At 39.2% G+C, this 19,877-nt stretch overlaps 1 protein-coding gene across 3 annotated transcripts in view; it reads left to right on the forward strand.

The window, feature by feature from the left end:
* The window catches only part of myh10 (myosin, heavy chain 10, non-muscle), a 76,251-nt gene that overhangs the window by 22,876 nt on the left and 33,498 nt on the right, over positions 1–19,877 (forward strand). For 2 of the 3 annotated variants that reach the window (XM_028604108.1, XM_028604100.1), the window contains exons 4-12: positions 10,740–10,767; positions 13,321–13,423; positions 13,683–13,712; positions 13,940–13,954; positions 14,583–14,600; positions 17,172–17,264; positions 18,089–18,152; positions 18,476–18,574; positions 19,420–19,563. In XM_028604108.1, coding sequence (XP_028459909.1) covers positions 10,740–10,767; positions 13,321–13,423; positions 13,683–13,712; positions 13,940–13,954; positions 14,583–14,600; positions 17,172–17,264; positions 18,089–18,152; positions 18,476–18,574; positions 19,420–19,563 — 594 coding nt within the window. The remainder of the gene's footprint in view (positions 1–10,739; positions 10,768–13,320; positions 13,424–13,682; positions 13,713–13,939; positions 13,955–14,582; positions 14,601–17,171; positions 17,265–18,088; positions 18,153–18,475; positions 18,575–19,419; positions 19,564–19,877) is intronic. The other variant, XM_028604115.1, reaches the window with a different exon arrangement.

A 19,877-nucleotide genomic window follows, 5' to 3' on the forward strand; every position in this document is an offset into this window, starting at 1 on the left:
CTTGTCTTAATTTGCCTTTCACATTCAATGATTTTCCTCATTCCTCATTTTCTTCACTCCAGCTGCCTCTTTTTGGCTGCCACACTACCTGTCACCACTGATTTATTTTGCACCTAATGTAGATATTAATCACATTTTCTAGACTAGTTTCGAAGCTTCAGTTTGCCTTGAATACAAATCTTAATCCTGTTGTCAGTGTTTCTGAACCACAGTTTATCTCCCTATTAGATTTCATTACAGATTTTCCTTCACTTAAATGCTCCACATAGGAAACCAAATACTTTGGACCTCCATTGCATTTATTTCCATCTGTAAGTCCTGGGCTGAAGCATCAATCCCAGTTCTGCCCACACCAGACACCTTTGCCATTATAGCCCTAAAACGGATGGTTTGAAATGATTGACTGCTTTGACTTTTAAAACTGTATTGACAGACACCTCTGTGTCAAGGGGTAGTCCACTCCCTTTGGACCAATAGTAAATGGTTTTCTTTTATTTGGAAGGTGCAGTAAGATGAGAGACAAGTAGTAGTTCATGCCACTGCAAACACAACCATAGCCTTCTTTTAATAGGCTGTAAAAGCCTGTCATAAGTGTAACTGCTCTGAGGTGTTAAACTAATAAACAATCACAAGCCCCTCTGTGTTATGAGATAGCTTTTCCATTCCAGGACATTACAGACACCCAGAATTCTTCAAAATCAGCAATGCTTAACATTTCTGTTGTTATAATTAAGTTTCATGCCAACACTCTTGCTCCATCCAAGTGTGCTTCGAAGCAAATCCCATAATTGCCACATGAGATAAATAACCCACTACTTTATTTTTGTTGGAAAATCAAATATATGTGGTAGGCCATGCATAGTCATTATGCAGTAGTTGTTTTTTTTTGTCATTGATATTGGTCATCACAGCCTTAAACCAGCGTTGTGTCATAGGATGTATGGCTAGATTTACAGGATTGGATTCATTTTTAAGATTATCACTTAAAAATATATGGCATTGAAATATCATGACAGTAGTTATAATTTACTACAGACCTTGCAGCTCACGCATTGCAATATTTCCTGACATTTGCCTTGCTGCTGGTGCGCTTTGGGTTTGACTTTCGTGGACTTCGCAGGTCATGGGGGGCGACTTGCGCCGGGGAGGCTTGGACTCCTTCATAACTGCTTGCAGTTCTAGTTTAAAATGAAATTAAAGCTGAGTTTTCTGTGGATTTGGGGGTTGTGGCATACAGGTTAAAGACCCAGGTTCCACCCAGGTTTATAAAAAACAATGTTGGCAGAAAATAATGTTTTAGATAAGTTGAGTCAGAGTCAGTGGCAGTTTTTAAACCCACAACACCTATACAGATGATTATGTTGCCTGATTAGACCTTCTCAGGACATAGTTGGTGTGTAAAAACTGTTCTTGATTGACATCTCCCTGGCACCATTCTTATTGGCCCATACTAGTGCAGTGCCTGTTCAAAACGTGCCTGTTTGGAACAGGCCGATTGCTTGTCCTGTGGTATTGCTGCTTGTACAGTAGCTTTATCCAGAACCATTGTGCCCCAAAATAACTTACAGAAGGCCCCCAAAGCAATCCAACTGTGTACTGTACTACTGATTTACTGTTTACTTCTACTTCAGAGGAAAACATTATACTACTACATTTATCCGACAGAGAAATGTTAATGTTACGTTGGAGATTCAGATTTTACTTACAAAATATCACAATTAAAATATGCCGCATTATTATTCAATAAACTATCCGGCATTAAATTAGAGTTGAAAGCTCCTCCTTAACCCTTGTGCGGTCTTCCCGTCAACCTTGAAAGAAAACGTTTTTGACGCCTTTTTTTCACAGTTTGTTTTTGCTTTTTCCAGCGTTTTAAATTGTAAAATTTTTCTTCTTTACACTTTCAGCGTAATTCAGAGCTTATTTCTACGTCCCATATTTTCTGATATAAAACAAAAATTGAAAACGGGTTAATTTGACCCAAGGGTTAAACAGGCGTTGTAGTAAATGTAAATTGTGCTAATATAATCCCTCTCTTTTACTTGAAGTAAACATTTTAATGTGGGACTTGTACTGTGCACATTCCCCGTTATAGAAATCATGAAAAGTAAAGTAAGAAGTTGTTTGCCTGCGGGTCCCAAATCATTATATTAAACATTTCAGTCAATCTAGTCTCGCCAAAAACTAATCATTTTGTCATTTTAGTCAAACTGATTTCACATAAGATTTTATCTGATATATCTTATCATGATCTGATAAAAAACACAGCTGCCTATTCACAACATCATCTTGAGAGAGAGTGATAGAGAGGGGAAGAAAAGGTGGGAGGCAATGAAAATAAAGAGTTTTTAACAATTGAGCAGAGGTATTAATTCCAAACAGGCTTATTGGCTTGACGGCGCTGTTCCTGTAGGCTATCCGCTCGTGCTCGTTGACTCCGGGAAAGTGAAGAAAAGTTTGGTTTGTATATACAGCAATCATGTAACGTGGTAGCAGCAAAAAGTGAACCACAGCTATGCTATGGCTGCACAGTTCATTGTTGATTTGTAATTACAATTTAGGTCTACATAAGAATAACATTTTGTGTAATCGTGTGTTTGTTGTAGATATTTACCGTAGGAAAAAGGATTAAGTAAGCCGTGGACAGCCCTGGATGGTACTGAAGAAGAAATTAGGTCTTTGATTTTAATTTTATACTTGAGTGGATGCTCATTTACTGAAAACACTTTTACAGCTTCCAGTTGATGGCAGTATATTATACTTATCTGTAGCTAAGCAAACGTCATTGTTAACTTATAGCTGCCTTTTTCTTCACAGGCGAAGCTCTACTGTATATCCTCCTGTTAATGAGACAGCATCATAGTGCTCATCGATTTGTCTTCATCATCATGAACATTCAGCTAATGTGTTGTACTATTTACATCACTGTGGTTTTGTGGAGGTTTTTGTCTCGCTGTGACACTTAAGGAACAGCTAGATCAGAGTGCAGGACTGGTTCCTGAGGTGAGTGTTTGCACTTCAAATACAGGCATTAGCCATTAGTGGCAGACACTAGCCCAGGCCCAGCGTGCCACAGCCTCACAATGAGCTCACTGTCGTGAGCTGAGATCAGCTTCCCCTCTGCCCCCTCCCCTCCTCCTCTCTCCTTAGTGGGAGAAACGCCACATGCAGAGCTACTGTGTTTATGTCAAAGCTGCAAGACATCCTCAAATATTTCACTGTCACCAGTTTTTAAGGCCATTGCCGCAGTCTTCTCTCTGAGGGCTACTTTTATCGACCTCTCTGTAGCCTGTGACATGTGACTAAATGTCAGTTATGTTTTTGCCCTTAAAGTCTGGATTCAATATTTAAAATGATATTCAAACTTCGGAGCTTTCACTGAACTAAAAATGTTCTATACCCCGAGGGAATCTTCACGGACTACCCAACATAATGGAGTCACATGAAGCTGGCAAGAGTTTTACCAATCATGCAAAACGCAAAAAACAGTCCTTATGACCATCAAGTAATGTAACGGAAATAACTGCCCGTTAGTTCTCATCTGCACAGACCCACAGTCCTCTGCCAGTAATCAGTGCTTTACAGTCTGGAGAGGTTGTTAAGGTTGTAGCAGTGCTGGCAAATTGGTGAATGGAAGTGAGAGGTCTCACAATGACTGGATCACATCTTTCCACTGTCTGCAGCCAGTCTGATAAAGGAGACACTAGCTTTCTGAGCGGTGGTGTTTGGGTCTGATTCAGATTGGGATGTGAATGTAAAGAGAGATGAGAAATAGGTGGGGGCTAATGATGGATTGTGTTTGCATGTGTGCTGTCATTTAGGTCACTTTATTTGCACAAAGATATACAGTTCATACAATAGATTTAAAAAAGAATAGAAAGAAAGAAGCAATTTCAGTGCAAAAGAGGAAAGAAGCCTAAAAGGCTTATTCAGAGTTATCCCCTTATACAAAAGAGGACATGATAATTCTTAATAATAAAGCAAGTAAAAAGACAAGGCAAACAGAAATACAAACCATAGAGTCAGACAATAAATACAACCAACATAATTATCCCAAGATAAGGTTTAAGATGAAATGAGAAACTTATTTAACTGTGGCCTAAAGGCTGGAAAGGAAGTTAATGTTTTCAGTGATCCGTTCAATAGATTCCATAGCAGTGGACCTCTATATCTAAAAAATTGATGTCTTGATCGACAAATCATAAATAGAAAAATACGCAAATAGAAATGTGTGTGTTTTTGTGTGTGTGTGTGTGTGTGTGTGTGTGTGTGTGTGTGTGTGTGTGTGTGTGTGTGTGTGTGTGTGTGTGTGTGTGTGTGTGTGTGTGTGTGTGTGTGTGTGTGTGTGTGTGTGTGTGTGTGTGTGTGTGTGTGTGTGGCCAATGTCCTTGTTATATTACTTAACTACAGGAAGTTCCTGGTCAAAGCCAGGAAACCCAGGTTGTCCCTGATGAGCCATTCAGCTGTGTCCTTATTCAGATAACGTTCCATCACTTTAGCCCAAACGAGCACAGTCAGCACTTCAGTCCAGGAAACCTTCACCTCTGGCAGAACGGTCCAGCCTGAGACTCAACATGTACAAAATGAGTTGAAATATTCACAGCATGTTTTAGAGCACTGGTTCCTAAACCTTTGGGCTTGTGACCCCATTACAATTAAGCAATGTTTACTTGTGACCTCTCATCACATGTTAAGGCGTGAGCAGTTCAGCCAGAGTGTGGTTTTTCTAAAGTTATATTAATTTATAGAATTTTAGAGGCCTGTTTTTTGATTGATTGTCCCTTAAATTCTTATATAACCCCTCAGATTAATCTTGGGACTTCTTGGAAGGTTCCTGACCTGCAGATTGTATACATTTGAGTCTTCCTGTATATTTTAAAATAATGTGAAAGTTTTAATACAAAATGTGAGTCTCCCTTCCTCTTTCATGACAAATAGATCAAGGAGGCATCAGACTAACCATGCTGAACCGAATTAGATCACAATCAAGGATTGGACCATTTGCATCTCTGGTGCTCCTCATTGTTAAATGATCAGCTCGCTTCCATCCATCTCTACTTCTTGGATTTTAATCATGTATCTTGTTAGCTTGTTGCTGGAATGGCAGAGAAACCCATCCACAACAGCGGGAGCTATAATTCCTTTGCCATGGATCTAATTTTTATGCTGACATAGAGTGGGTTGCATCTACTGAATCAGGAACAGATAAATTATGTTTATTCACTGCATTGCATTTCAGATCCAAAGTAAATTCATTTGCAAGCTCTTGTTACCCTGCAACCATTTGACCAGGGCAAACTTGAACAGGCTTTTTTTTAGGCTGTTTGTGAGCTACTGAATGGATTTTAGAAAACTAAATGGACATCTTTAGATAAATGTGAATGTTAAACCTAAAGTTGGCTTGTTCAGTCATACAGCTATACTTAAAGCTTGCAGTGCATAAAAGATTAGGGCTGCACGATATGAGGAAAATATCTAATTGCAATTATTTTGACTGATATTGCAATATGATTCACGATATTAGAGGGATAATGATAAAGCGGACGAAGATGGATGGATGGATGGATGGATGGATAATTTTTGTATTATTATTCTCATTTTCATAGAAAAGTATTTAAAATTTTTTGATTATAGTGTGATTTTAGCGAGGAGCTATACAAAACAAAGACATTTTCTTTAGTCTGTACGATATGATTTGTAGTTTGACACATATTTTGCCTTTAACAAATATTGTGCCCCCCTGCAATTTGGATATTGCACTAGTCCATATTGCAATTTCGATTAAATTGCGATTAATTGGGCAGCCCTAGAAAAGACAGGCTTACCTCTCCCAAGTCAATCTACTAATGTACCAATGCCAATCACCAATTACCGGTTACTCCTTCAATTAGCAAAAGTGTTTGCATTACTTTGCATTACAGTTACATTATTAATGGCCTCTGAGATCAGGCCCCTTGATGAACAGGCACTTACTCAGGACAGTACAGGTCTTAGCTAGAATGAAATGAGATGGATGCCAACCTGCGAATATAATGTACCTGCAATTTGTATTTGGGGATAAATCTATATCATTTGATTTCATGTTCTGTTAACATGATTATAATTAAAAATAATAAAAGATGACGTTTAAAAAAAACAAAAAAACATTTGAAACAAATTCCATTAAGATATTTAAACATAATGACATTGAAGGTAGTCAATTTAAAATGTTCAAGTGCAATACAACTGTTTCTAAAGATGAATGGACAATCTTGACAACTAAAGGCTGTTACACACAGGGGGCGTGATAAATAAACGACACAAAAATGCAAAATAATCAAAACTATTCATACCGGCAGCGATGCAAATTTGAGACAGTTTTCAATAAAAGTTTTGAATATTTGCGCCAGCTCATCTACCATGTCGGTGGGACAGTTTGAGGTCCTCTGGGGACACTGACGAAGCGAGAGAGAAAGTGACACAAGATGCGGTATGAGCGGACGAGAGAGCGCGAGCCGCGAGAGAGCGCGAGCCGCGATCGGAGTAGAGGAGAGTTAACGTTTAGTGGTGCAGTTTGGGCATAAATAAATGCTGCAGCTCCTCAAAACCACCGGTGGTCTCCTGTCTTGCTTCCCCAGGTGCTTAGTGGAGTGACGGGGATTAGCTCCGGAGACTCCAGCCCTGTCTCCCCCTGTGCTTTCTGACCACGGTCAGGAAGCTGAAGCATGAACAGCTAACACTAAGCTACTGTAAGCTATTTATTGAGTTTCCTTTTAGCAAAATATTTCCCTCCGGTAAATACTATGCAGTGTAGGGTATATGTCTAAGGCTTTTATTGTGAAAGGTAAGAACGAAAAGATGAGCTGGTAACTGCTCAGCTGGCTTTGTCAAGGTTGAAAGGAGTAATAAAGTTTGGCGTCTACAGTCTAACTTCGGATAGCACCCTCCGTGTTGTTGTATTATGATCCTCGTAAGCAAACAACACAACGTGATTGGTTGATGTCTTTATTCGTGGTGAGAAAGCTGAGAAAAATCAACCTTGTTTCGGAAAAAAATGACATTGCTTTATCGCTGCGTACCATTTGCGTTCTTTGTGAAAGTACTAGGGCTGTCAAAATTAACGCGTTAATTTTTGCGTTAATTTTTTAATATTTAACTCGTTAAAAAAATTAACGAAATTAACGCAGCTGTGTTTGTTTACTTCATGTGGCGGCTGAGAAACGTAATACGTCTACATAACAACAGGCGGCGCTACTCTGTATTGTTGCCCAAGTAATGAAAACCGGCAGCTGATTGGACGAACGCGTCACATGGGTTTGTTTTCTCCGGAAATCCAAAGCCAGACTGTCATGGCGGCTGTTCAGAATACGATCTCATATTGTACTAAAATAGTTCACTGAAACATGTTTCTGAAAACATTTTAAGCAAGAAATAGGCCGTGCAGTTGCTGAATCTGTCTTCATTTCAGCTCAACAAAGGTCAGTTTAGAAGATTTTCGTCAGATTTTGAGACTAGTTCAATTCAATTTTATTTATAGTATCTAATCATAACAAAAGTTATCTCGAGACACTTTACAGATAGAGTAGGTCTAGACCACACTCTATAAATTCCAAAACACCAACAATTACAGTAATTCCCTCAAGAGCAAGCATTAGCAGTGGCTATTGCGACAGTGGCAAGAAAAAACTCCCTTTTAGGAAGAAACCTCAGCAGACCCAAACTCTTGGTAGGCGGTGTCTGACGGGCCGGTGGTGATAATAGTCACATTAGAAGTCACAGTGACTTTGAAGGTTATCGTGGAAGTTCATGTCATAGCAGGGCACATCGTGTCATACTGAGTAGTGCAGTCTCCTATACCGGATCCTGACTACTCTGTGCATAGGAACATCACAGCAGGGCGTTGCGGGATGTAACGTGGCACTGCAGAGCACGGGTGGGTGCGGCGGGTGCAGCAGGACGCAGCAGGATGCGGCCGGGAAATGCAGAGAATCGCAGAGCATAGCTCTGCGAAGTAGAAACATAAGGACTCCGGGGAGTAAACTCCCCAGAGCTAGATTAGTAACAAGCATTTCTGGGACAGGATGCATACAAAAGTAACAAGTAGAGATGAGAGAGCAGCTCAGTGTGTCTTAGGGAGGAACAGCCTCCCCGGCAGTCTAGAATTGTAATAGCATAACTTAAGAGAGGCAGGTTAAAGAGAGGTGCCTGGTCGGGCTAGAACTCTCCCCAACCGGATCGGGCTGTACTGGCCTGCCTCCCTCTACTCTCGCTAGATTATTAATTATACAGTATATAAAACTGATGACTACGAGGAGAAGCAGTGGGCTGGGTTAGGTGGACGCTTCAACTCCTCGTTCCCTAACTATAAGCTTTATCAAAGAGGAGGGTTTTCAGTTTACTCTTAAATGTGGTGACGGTGTCTGCCCCTCAAACCCAGACTGGGAGCTGGTTCCACAATACTGGAGCCTGATAGCTGAAGGCCCTGGCCCCCAGTCTACTTCCAGAGACTCTAGGAACCACAAGTAGCCCCGCATTCCGGGAGCGCAGTGCTCTAGTGGGACAATAAGGTACTATGAGCTCTTCTAAGTATGATGGTGCTTGACCATTTAGAGCTTTGTAAGTCAGGAGGAGGATTTTAAATTCGATCCTAGATTTCACTGGAAGCCAATGCAGAGAAGCTAATACAGGAGAAATATGATCTCTTCTCTTAGTTCTCATCAGAACACGTGCTGCAGCATTCTGGATCAGTTGGAGAGTCTTAAGGGACTTATTTGGGCAACCTGATAATAAGGAATTGCAGTAATCTAGTCTAGAAGTAACGAATGCATGGACTAGTTTTTCAGCATCGTTTTGAGACAGGATATTCCTAATTTTGGCAATGTTACGAAGATGGAAAAAGGCTATTCTTGAGGTTTGTTTTAAGTGGGCGTTGAAGGATATATCCTGATCAAAAATAACTCCTAGATTTCTGACAGCAGTGCTGGAGGCCAGGGTAATACCATCCAGAGTAACTATATCTTTCGAAAACGAAGTTCGGCGGTGCGTTGGTCCTATCACAATAACTTCAGTTTTGTCTGAGTTTAACATCAGGAAATTGTGGGTCATCCAGGATTTTATATCCTCAATACACGTTTGAAGTCTTGCTAACTGACCACTTTCATCTGGCTTAATTGACAGATATAATTGGGTATATAGTTACTATATATATAGTTATAGTGTAAGCATGTCAAATTTGATCAGTCACTCTGTTGTCTAAGGGGTTGCATTCTGCAAGATAAGAATAAGACTGCAGTTGTTACTATCAACAGAGGAAACGTCAAGTTGTCCTGATGTGGTACATACTGTCAAATATGAAATGAAAAACCGACTACAGAAGGGTAGTCAAGCAACTCATGCTATTAAATCTTTCAAAGCTGACCAATGGTCATCATTCCAACAGTTATACTATAAACTGACATCATACAGACACAAATATTGTTATATTATACAGGTACAAATACAAATATTGTACCAATCTGGCCAGCTTCAGTTTTTAGCTTTCAGTGATTTTATACTATACCCAACTTTATTACTATACCCAACTAAGCATTTTGTCTGTTGAATCGGAATTGGCTGTTCAATATGAATATTCAACTATTCATTCCTTTTTTTCTCAGGTATTCAGTATCAGGTTTTTGAATGCGCTTTCAGCAGGACGTTCAGGGTGACAAAGACGTTTATGTGATAAAATAAACAAACCAAGTTTGAGTGCTAACTACTGTAGGGTAGTAAAATAAAAACACGGAGGCTCCGTAATTTGAACTAGCATGAACCAAGACGACCAACACACTTTTATTAACTCCCATATTGACCAAGGCAGCGCAATCGCTACAGCTTCACTTCTACCCGTTTTTACCTTTCACAATAATAGCCCAACTGAAATTCACTCAGAGCATTTCGCTAGGAGGCAACCCAATAAAATAGTTTACACTATGCTAACAACATTTTTTGCCTACACTAGATACTGTACAAAAGCCAGACAGTTGTTGTTGTTAGCTGTAAATTCACCACTTCTAAGGAGAAGACAGAATATAATGTTATCTCAGGGTCTGACAAGACAAGGCCTCTCTTCCCCCAGGCAGCTGCCTCAGTCTCACTTAGACTCACTTATGTTTTTTAAGAAGTACTCTAGCCAGATATCCGGATCAGTCAGGCTATAGTAGTAAAGTGTGTGTGTTTGTGTGATGTAATAGATTTGTGTGTGTAATAAAGTTCCCACACAGCACTTTCGTAAAAAAAAATATGTATTTTTTAAATTAAGTAATCTGTACTGGCCCTCGTCCAAGTCTCAGCTATACTCAGAGTTAGCACCCTCTATTTACAAAGGTAAAGCTGACATTGCTGTTGCCTTATCTCTTCCATGCAGTGATTTGACTTTACAGTGCTGCTTCTCTGCATTTCTAACATTGCACTCCAGGGAATACTGTGGTGAAAAATGCTGTGACGCCTTAGCCTACTGAAAAATCCACCCTAAAAAAATTGGCTGTGAAAACATGATATTTAAAACATTTGATGGCACATGCATACGCTAAGCTTGACTTCAACCTTCAGATCCACAATGTGATGATAAGACTTTACTTTGGGTGGATGGTGTTTTGTTGATAAGGTTGTCAATCAAACCTTGTGAAAGCACAGTGGAGACTGAATCAAAGACAGACTGCTGAGGTTTGACTTTTTCTTCTCCTCCTCCTCCTCCTTTCCCCTCTTCTTGTCTCCCACAGATCGAGAGGATCAATCCATTCTTTGCACGTGAGTATACAGGCTCAGTCCACCACTGTATTAACTCTTATTTTATATTTTCAATTTCATATTGAAACTGTTGTTATTTCAGCATATTAAAGTTATTGTTGATAAAACAATTTTTAGGTACCCAGGGCCCATATTTGCCTCTGTGTCTTAGGTCGGTTACACACTTGATGCGTCGCGCGAGCGTGTCAGCTGGGTGGCGTGTCAGCTGGGTTGCGTGTCCATTTATATTTCGGCTCCCATGTTAACAGGTAAGAGCTTACACACTGCCTGCGTGACGCAGGCAGTGTGTAAGGTGGTCAAAGGTGACGCCAAATCCTCCAGCATCGAGCCTTGAGCCACGCCGAAAATGCGTGCCTGCTAGAAATAGAACCGCCGCCTTTTTTTCACGCGACACGCAAGCGTGTTGGAAGCGTTTCCAGGCAAAAAAAAGATGTTTATATGTCATTTAGACACAAATACATATTAATAAATGACATGTTGATGTTTGAAAGTCTCTAGGTTTTGATATAAATGCAGATATATAAATGTAATAAAAAAAATCAATATTCTAATATGTCACCTGTCAATACCGAAATATTCTGTAGCCTATTTTGCCGTCAATACTGCCGACGTTGTCTTTGCTGTAATCAAATCAGTATATATTTATGTTTAACATTGTATTTCATTTTATCAATGGGAAACATACACGTGTCCAGACAAGGTTAGCAGCAGCAGCACCGCGTCAGACACGTTTCTGGTGTGTAAAGACATACAAAAATCCACGCAGCTGACAAGCAACAGAAATGCCACGCAGGCAGTGTGTAACCGGCCTTATAATGCTCCAATAAACTGAGCCCTTTGTCCTAAATTAATAGCATAAGGTTTATGGTTGATTCATTACCCTCACGCATGTCTCTTTTCCCCTTTATATTCACGGAAATAACATCACATGGTGCAGTATATTTCCCTGTGGCATTTTTTTTGGTCTGAATTAAATAATGTGACAATAATGCATTTGGTGGTAATTACACCGTTCAGGAGCAGTACAAGTGAACCAGCTGCCCCGGGGCCTTCACAATCATTTTAAATTGTGTTTCTCTGTGACACTGACCAGACTGTCTCTACTTGAGAGAAACATGGGACATGTGGGTCTAAGAAATGCCTGACATTTCTGCTACACAGCCCCTTGGCATCTTTTCAGTGACAAGTGTCACCAGATGACAGGAATGTCACCAAAGAAAATACCAGAGAGGGTATCAAGACATAAACCATGCAACAGCCCTTTTACTCATGCAAGGTGAATAGTGAGGTGTTCATGTTATATGTCCCTTTTATATACGCACAGGGGGTCGAAATAACTTGAATTGCACACCTTCCAAAATACTTCACTGTAATACAACATCACCACACACAAAGCTGAAGACATATTGTAGGGCGGTCACTTAAAAAAAAATCTAGTTTGAACAAATTAGAGCTAAAACGTAAATCAAAAGAATTCAAATTCAACCCAGGTAACAGAAATCCTTAAACAGTGATGTAAAATTGACATTCATTTCCTTCATTTATGGTGTCTCTGCTGCTCTAAAATACAGTTAAAGTATCAAAAAGCTAGGTAGTGGACCTTAATTTGAAAAAGACATTAATTTGTAACAGATCATTACAGATTGAATATTTCTTTTTCTATTTTTGAATGGTGGTTTGTATTTAAAATAAATAACAGCCCTGACATACTCTCTAGACAGAAATATAGTATTAGGTTTTATTGGATTGAATTGTGTTGCTTTGTTAAACAAAAGATGGATATAGTCATGCTTGCACACACTTACTGTATACACACAGACATTGCAATATAGATTATGCACATCATCAAGTGCTTTGGCACTGAAATACACAAAATGTATGACACACTAAAACACTACCTGTTAATATGGCATGAGTTGAGGACCCAGCAGTCCAAGGGCAACAACAGAAACATTGACATGATTACCTTCCGTTCACAGTAGCCAAAAAGACTGACAGTTGCACACCACTCTCCCAGTCTTCACTCTCAGTCATATCCCACTCTGAAAGCAAAACAATATTTTGTGCATACTTGGTGTATGCAAATTTGCACTTACTGTAAAACCTCAAGTATGCTCTAAATCTAAACGGCTCCCTCAACATTTGTGCCTGGCTTGGAGATTTGTTCCCTGTTTTTCTATGTCATGGACACTGTATGACAGAGCAGGGATAAACAGGCTGCATATCAACACGCCAGCAACCACAGGCCTGAACTTGACTGACACTGAAAAAATATTGCAGAGAAAGACACACAAGATCAGATACACACCAGAATTTAGTTTTAGTCTGAAGATTATATTTGTGCATTTCTTTGTCGTGGAAAAAAGGACCGGGACTGTGTTCTGTCCTCGCCCACCAGCACCTGCAAATCTGTAAAGCTAAAGGAGGATAGTGCGTCTAAGCTTTATTGATTTATTGATAGTTTAAAGGGTTCATTCTAAAGAGTTTAGTGTTTCACACATACTATTCTGAGGATGTCTGTTTTGGTGTGCATTGTCATCTTTTGTCCCACAGGGGTGAGTCAGGAGCTGGCAAGACGGAAAACACAAAAAAGGTCATTCAGTACCTGGCACATGTTGCCTCCTCCCACAAAGGAAGAAAAGACCACAACATTCCTGTGAGTATTCTCCTTTCTCATCTCTCTCAGGTTGCTCAAAGCCTAAATCATAACTAAGACAAGGTTATTATGTTGACCTTATATATAAAACTGTAATTAGAGTAAGGATCATTAGAAATAACTAATGAGCAGTTTGGCCGAGGTGGGATTGTTGTGGTATAAGTATAGATACCAATACGTGTAGTAGGCAACATGGCTTTGTGCACTGAATGTTTGTACACAATCTAACAATTTGCATTTGTTTATCTGTAACAAACAGCCAGAATCACCCAAACCAGTGAAACTACAGGCAAGTATTTCTACTTTCATATACACCATGTTCATGTGCGTGCTACACTAACATTTTCTTCTCAAACAAACGTACTTTGTCTAAAATGGGCTCAGAGAATATTTGTTTGACATGAGCTCATCAAATGGTGTAAATAAGTTCAAAGCCAGTTGACACTTAGTGTGCTGTATTTAGTTAAAATGTCTGAAAACAGCATATTTAGCTCTAACATTGTCTCTCTCTGTCAGGCACAACATGCTGTTGTAAGTACATTTAAAATTTTTTATATTATTCAGACTCCCTTTTATTGTGTGTTTTTGTGAATGACTTACTTTGTTCAGATGTGCCACACTGTAAAGTTGCTTGCCATTATTGTGATTCACACTCAGGGTAAACATAGTCAAGTGCAAGTTGTTTTTATTTGTTGTGGTAGCCACGTGTTGAGCCTCGGCTGTCATCCTGTGCTGTATGAAACTGAGCAACTCCTGCTGCAAAAAAAATAGTTATCATGCTAATTGTACTTCTACTATAGCAAGTTCTATATCTTATCTATGTTTTAAACAGTTGTAAGTTAAGATCAGTCCTGGCCTGCAGATATTCCAAGCTGTGACTGAATTACAGCATACCTGGGATGCACAGTACAAACCATTAACTGTTAACCTAGACCACCAGCAGTAATCTGGGTTTTGAGGACCAGGATTACAGACCACTGAGGTATAATAAAAACACCTGTTGTTAATTCCATCCGTAGACTGCTGCACGTTGTACTTAGATTCCGACACTAAGGCATCATTAAAATGTTTATCCTGAACTTCAGGTTAATTTGTATCCGTTACATTAATGCAATTTATTATTTGCAATAATAACAATTGAATCTCCCCATTCCTACAGAGTGGACCCCTGTTTTATGTGAGTAGTATGTAGTTTCTCACCTATCTCACCTCACTTACAATATAAAAGGGGTGCTTTTCCCGCTCTGTTGCCCCCTCCTCTTTACCCTTAAATATAACTGACTATTTTATGTTGCCCGATGCTGGGCTGTAGATGTTTTTCATTCACCTTAATCCACCTGCTGTGGTTTTGCTTTTAAATTTTTTCATTGCATGATCTGTACTTCCTGTCCTCACTGAGTTAATAACATGTACAGTACTTACAGTGTGAGGACAGCTCTTCCCATAGAAATCAGTCATTGCTCTAATATCATTTTATTAACTAATGGGCTACCATGAAGCTGATTATTTGCCTGCATAATGAAGCACTCTACTGTTTAATATGTTCCACTCTGTCTAACTAAAAAAAAACTTGTTGTGCCGATGCAGAACCTCCTTCGACCTTTCTTACATTACGTTCGATTCATCCTAAAAGCTCTATCAGCCCAGATGAGTTCTCCACGTTGGCTTGTTCCTGTCCACATTTAAATACTTTTTTGACATTCCAAAGGACTGCTCTCCTTTTTCTTGCTGATGAAAAGAGCGACTTGTAATGTTTATCTGGCCTTGTGACCTCTGAAGCAGATAAACGAGTACTCATCCAGGCCTCATAAGATTTATTGGAACAGTTTTGACTGATCCTCTTTGACTCCACTCAATCTGTCCTAAAGTACGTCTTCATGGCCTGCCTAACAACCTCCACTTTGTTGAGAGACACACTTGTAGCAATGACCTGTAAATGTTTTCAAACAATGACTTTGAAGGAGATAAGGATTTTTTTCTATTTTTAGCTAGAAAGTTACTGGGTGTATGTGTAGTAACTGATAATGTGTCTCAGTAGTTTTGAGGCATCTCAGGATTCTTAAATTTTATCCCTGCTACAAAACAACTGGCCAGCTCATCTTTGCAACAGGAATGTGGGTCAACTTCTAAATGCTGCTAAGTTGGACCCCCACCGGTGTTTGTAATCTGCTCTTTGTTTTTATGTGCGTACAGCAGACTACACAGATGGGTAGAGGATGCCAATGAAAAATTTCAGCTACCAAGTTGCACCACAGGCCTATGTTTATATAGAAACAAAGGCTTTTGGTTTGAATTCTCTGCCCTCTGTGGGCTCTGCCATCGCTCTAATAGCTGGAAAAGGACCAGGTTTATCCAGTTCAGCTTTATTCCAGCTGCTCAAAAACTCAATTAAAAGCAGCCCATCATGCTCTACTGCCAAAGATCACATTACATGTCTCACATCCTGAGTGCAATGCTGATTCCTCATCCCACAGAGTGCTCTTTTGTGGAAAATGGCCTCCTGAAATCCTCAGTATGTGCAGCTATTTTTGACGTAATGGGAAAATATTCCACTCAGCCACAAGAAGAGAAGTAACATTGTAGAAGAAATTGTTTTTCTCTCAGCCATTTTGGATTCTCTGGTCATGACAAGCCCACAATGTGGCTTAGATGAAAACACAGTGCGCCACCTGTCTAAACATCTGCATAAGTCACTTATTTATTTATTCAGCCTTTAAAAAAAAAAAACATTTGTCCTGACATGATAAAGTGGCTGACTAGCTTTTCTCGAAACAAAACGCCCAATTTGCCCCCAGAAATGTTCTTTCAATCACTATCAACTTTAAAAGAAAAAAACTCCAAATGGAATTAACCAGGTAATGAAAGATTTTATGATTACCGTGATTACAGGATTACTTTATATTGTATGTGCTTTACAAAAGTCAACGGCTAAGAACTAATAGTTTCAGCATTTAGATTTTTTAAATGTTTTTTGCTTGTTAAATGACTTACACGATTAATCATTTATCAGAATAGTTGGCGATTAATATTTTGTCAAACAACTAATTATTTTATCACAGATCAGTTCAGAATGTTTAACTGATCTACAGAGAAGGATTTAAATAACTTTTGAAATTATTTTGATGATTGAGAAGTGATACAGTATGATGATCTTGCAATCAAGCTTTTACTAACTGGAGTAAGGTGTCTTTTTGTCATTTGAATCTTCTATCACATAAAGATGTTACCTTCTTATGCTGGTTTCAAATGGTGTGGTTAAATTGTTTCTGCTTGGTCTTGCTTTGGATGAACATTTGTTAGTAAAAAGCTCTGTGCTGTGATGCACTGCTCCCCTCAGAAATTTAAAATTCAGTTCAATTCAAACACTCAGGAAAACAAGCTCCAGACAGTGTCATTTAGCTCATTTAACATTGTGAACAACTGCAAAACATTTCAAAACATAATAACCGCTGTACAAAGGTAAACCTTGTACGATAAAGGTTTTTTAGGAGTATGACTGTCACACTTGCTGTCATCATCTTCTCTCTGGTTTTGTTTGCTCAGTTGACCAACACGGGGATAATGTATGTGAGGTCTGTCTGTATAAAACACTTTTGTAAAAATGTCTTCAGTGTTCTGCTGTCTTTGTCTGCATGTTTATGTTCGAGTTCAGTTAACCGTGATTCACAGTTAATTTCTAATCATTTTTGTTTGTTGGCTCACGTGGTAACAAAGGACTGCTGCAACATCCCTCCGTTTTTTTTTTCAGGGTGAATTGGAACGTCAGCTTTTACAAGCCAACCCCATCCTTGAATCTTTTGGGAATGCTAAGACAGTGAAAAATGACAACTCATCACGTTTTGTAAGTACAGAACAGGGATATTCATGTAGACGGGCTGCATTTTTAATGTGCATCTCACAAAGTCTACTACAACCTCCACCCATCACAGCACCAGCTGGGCTGATCCTAATTCTGCACCTGAATCAACTTTAGATGATACGTTTGTATCATCTACTCTAGAAAGTTCTTTTTTGTTGTTGAGAATAAGCAGAGGTAAAACTGATTGAAAGTAATTTAATTATCCTACTCTTCCTGTAAGCAATTACACAGGTCATATAGCCAGACGCAGGCGCCTGCTAGTCATTAATGATGCCTTTGATGTACTGGGTCCTTTCAGACTCGAGGCAACTCTTCTTAATAGCGACATACTTGTCTTAAGCATTACTGTGGTGAATTAATCTGTCAAATTTAAGGGTCACTATTGTCTAATTACTAATTTACTGTGTTGCCTCATAAAAGGACACTCGTAAAACTTTTTTAAAAGTTTTTAAAGTAAAATTTACTTATGCTAATGTGAGTCCAGTGTGTCAAAATTAAGTTATGTTGTAAACATAACGAACATCATTTTGTAATTTTAATTAGTTTTTTAAAATATTGCTTTGTACTGTATAACATATGGTATAATGTATTTAGTATAATTTATTCTGTAGATGGTCTGTATTCACTGTTCATGTTTATGGAGGATTCATCCTGACTCTTATTATGGTTCTATAAACAATTTATCAGACACTCCTCACCATGAGGCCTCACCGTGTGTTACAGCAGAGTCATTATGTTAGCGATTGATTTCTGTATATCTCGTCTTGTGCACTTCCTGAGCATTTATCTTATGTTCATCTCTGCAGGGGAAATTCATCCGGATCAACTTTGATGTCATAGGATACATTGTTGGAGCCAATATTGAAACCTGTATCCTGTTTTGAAACGATTGACTAGAACAGAGAAGCAGTCTGCATATTATCACTAACTGTAGATGAGATATTTACAAAGAGGCTAGCCAGGGTTATTTATCGGAAGCACACACACAAATTAATCATTTTTATGATGGAATTTTTTAGTATGTGTTGGCAATTGAAACAACAGATTATTTTTGAAATAAAAATGATCTCTAAACCAATTTGTCCTTGTACACTAGGAAGTATCTTGCGTACATAAAAACTGAAGTTTTAAGTTTAGATTCTATATCAAAATGACCCACCAAAAAGATTTTTTCTTTGACCATTCTGTGTCAGACTTACTGGAGAAATCCAGAGCTATTCGTCAAGCCAAAGATGAGCGCACCTTTCACATTTTCTACCAGCTGCTGGCTGGAGCTGGAGAGCACCTCAAATGTAAGTAGACTAAGCTTTTATACTACCAGGGTATTTCTTATTCTCTGAGACTGCGGACCTCCTCAGACAAAGCTTGGAAAAAAGCACCCCCTTAACTTGACTTCAGACTACACCAAATACGTAAACAAATGTCTGTCCAAAGGCTTTTATGAGTTTTCCGACGGGAAAAAACGTAAAATTCCCCCAAACTACTGTATCTCTGAGCTATCTCTTTAACCAGATCACACACATTTAGGCTATATTTTTTCACCTTCATTCCCTGAGCCTCCCCTGAAACTGTTTGGAGCCCCCCAGGGGAGGCTCACCTCCCACTTTGAAAACCTATGTTCTAGACCAGGGGTCACCAACCTTTTTGAAACTGAGAGCTACTTCATGGGTATTGAGTCATATGAAGGGCTACCAGTTTGACACACTCTTCTGAAATAGCCTAACAAATATGCTCAGTTTGCCTTTCGTTATATATGATTATTAATGATTAATGATACTCATCTATGTGAAGACACTGATCAAGTTAATGATTTCTCACAATAACTATCAACAATGATTTAACAAGGTGGGAAACAGATAATATCAATATTCAATTTTCATTTTTAGAACAGGCCTGAGGGCTACTCATGTGGTCCTTGGGGGCTACCTGGTGCCCACGGGCACCGTGTTGGTGACCCCTGCTCTAGACCATAGCTGATTTTGGCAGCTTAACTAGGTAAAAAATAAGTTTTGTTAGGCAACAGTATAAACTGTAACATTACATATTTCATTTTCAGTTCATATTCTTACTAGGAGTTGCCAACAATTCCACTAAAACCCAGTCCACAAAAAAAAAAAACCCACATTTCTCTCCACAGCGGACCTGCTTTTGGAAGGATTCAACAGCTACCGTTTCCTCTCTAACGGTAACATCCCAATCCCGGGTCAGCAGGACAAAGACAACTTCCAGGAGACCATGGAAGCCATGCACATCATGAGCTTTGGCCATGAGGAGATTCTGGGTATGTTAATCATAACAGCAAAATAAAACCTACATAAACATAATACGTTTATCAAGGAGGTTGCTTTCACTTCACAAGGATATTGCCCTGATGTTATGGTTTTAGAAATTGAAATCCAAGTGAAACGTGACATCTCTGAGTTAACAGCAGTGTGTATTTTCCAGGACTGTTGGCCTGCACACGAGAGACAGGGAGAAATTAATATATTAGACCCCAACCATCCTCTTTTGGAAATGTAAATACAATACAACCCACAAGTCAACAGTCAAGGATGGTTTTATATGATGGGTGGGCTTAGCTAGTAGCGCCAAATC

The sequence above is a fragment of the Perca flavescens genome, chromosome 2, assembly GCF_004354835.1.
Source record: "Perca flavescens isolate YP-PL-M2 chromosome 2, PFLA_1.0, whole genome shotgun sequence".
Lineage (NCBI taxonomy): Eukaryota > Metazoa > Chordata > Actinopteri > Perciformes > Percidae > Perca > Perca flavescens.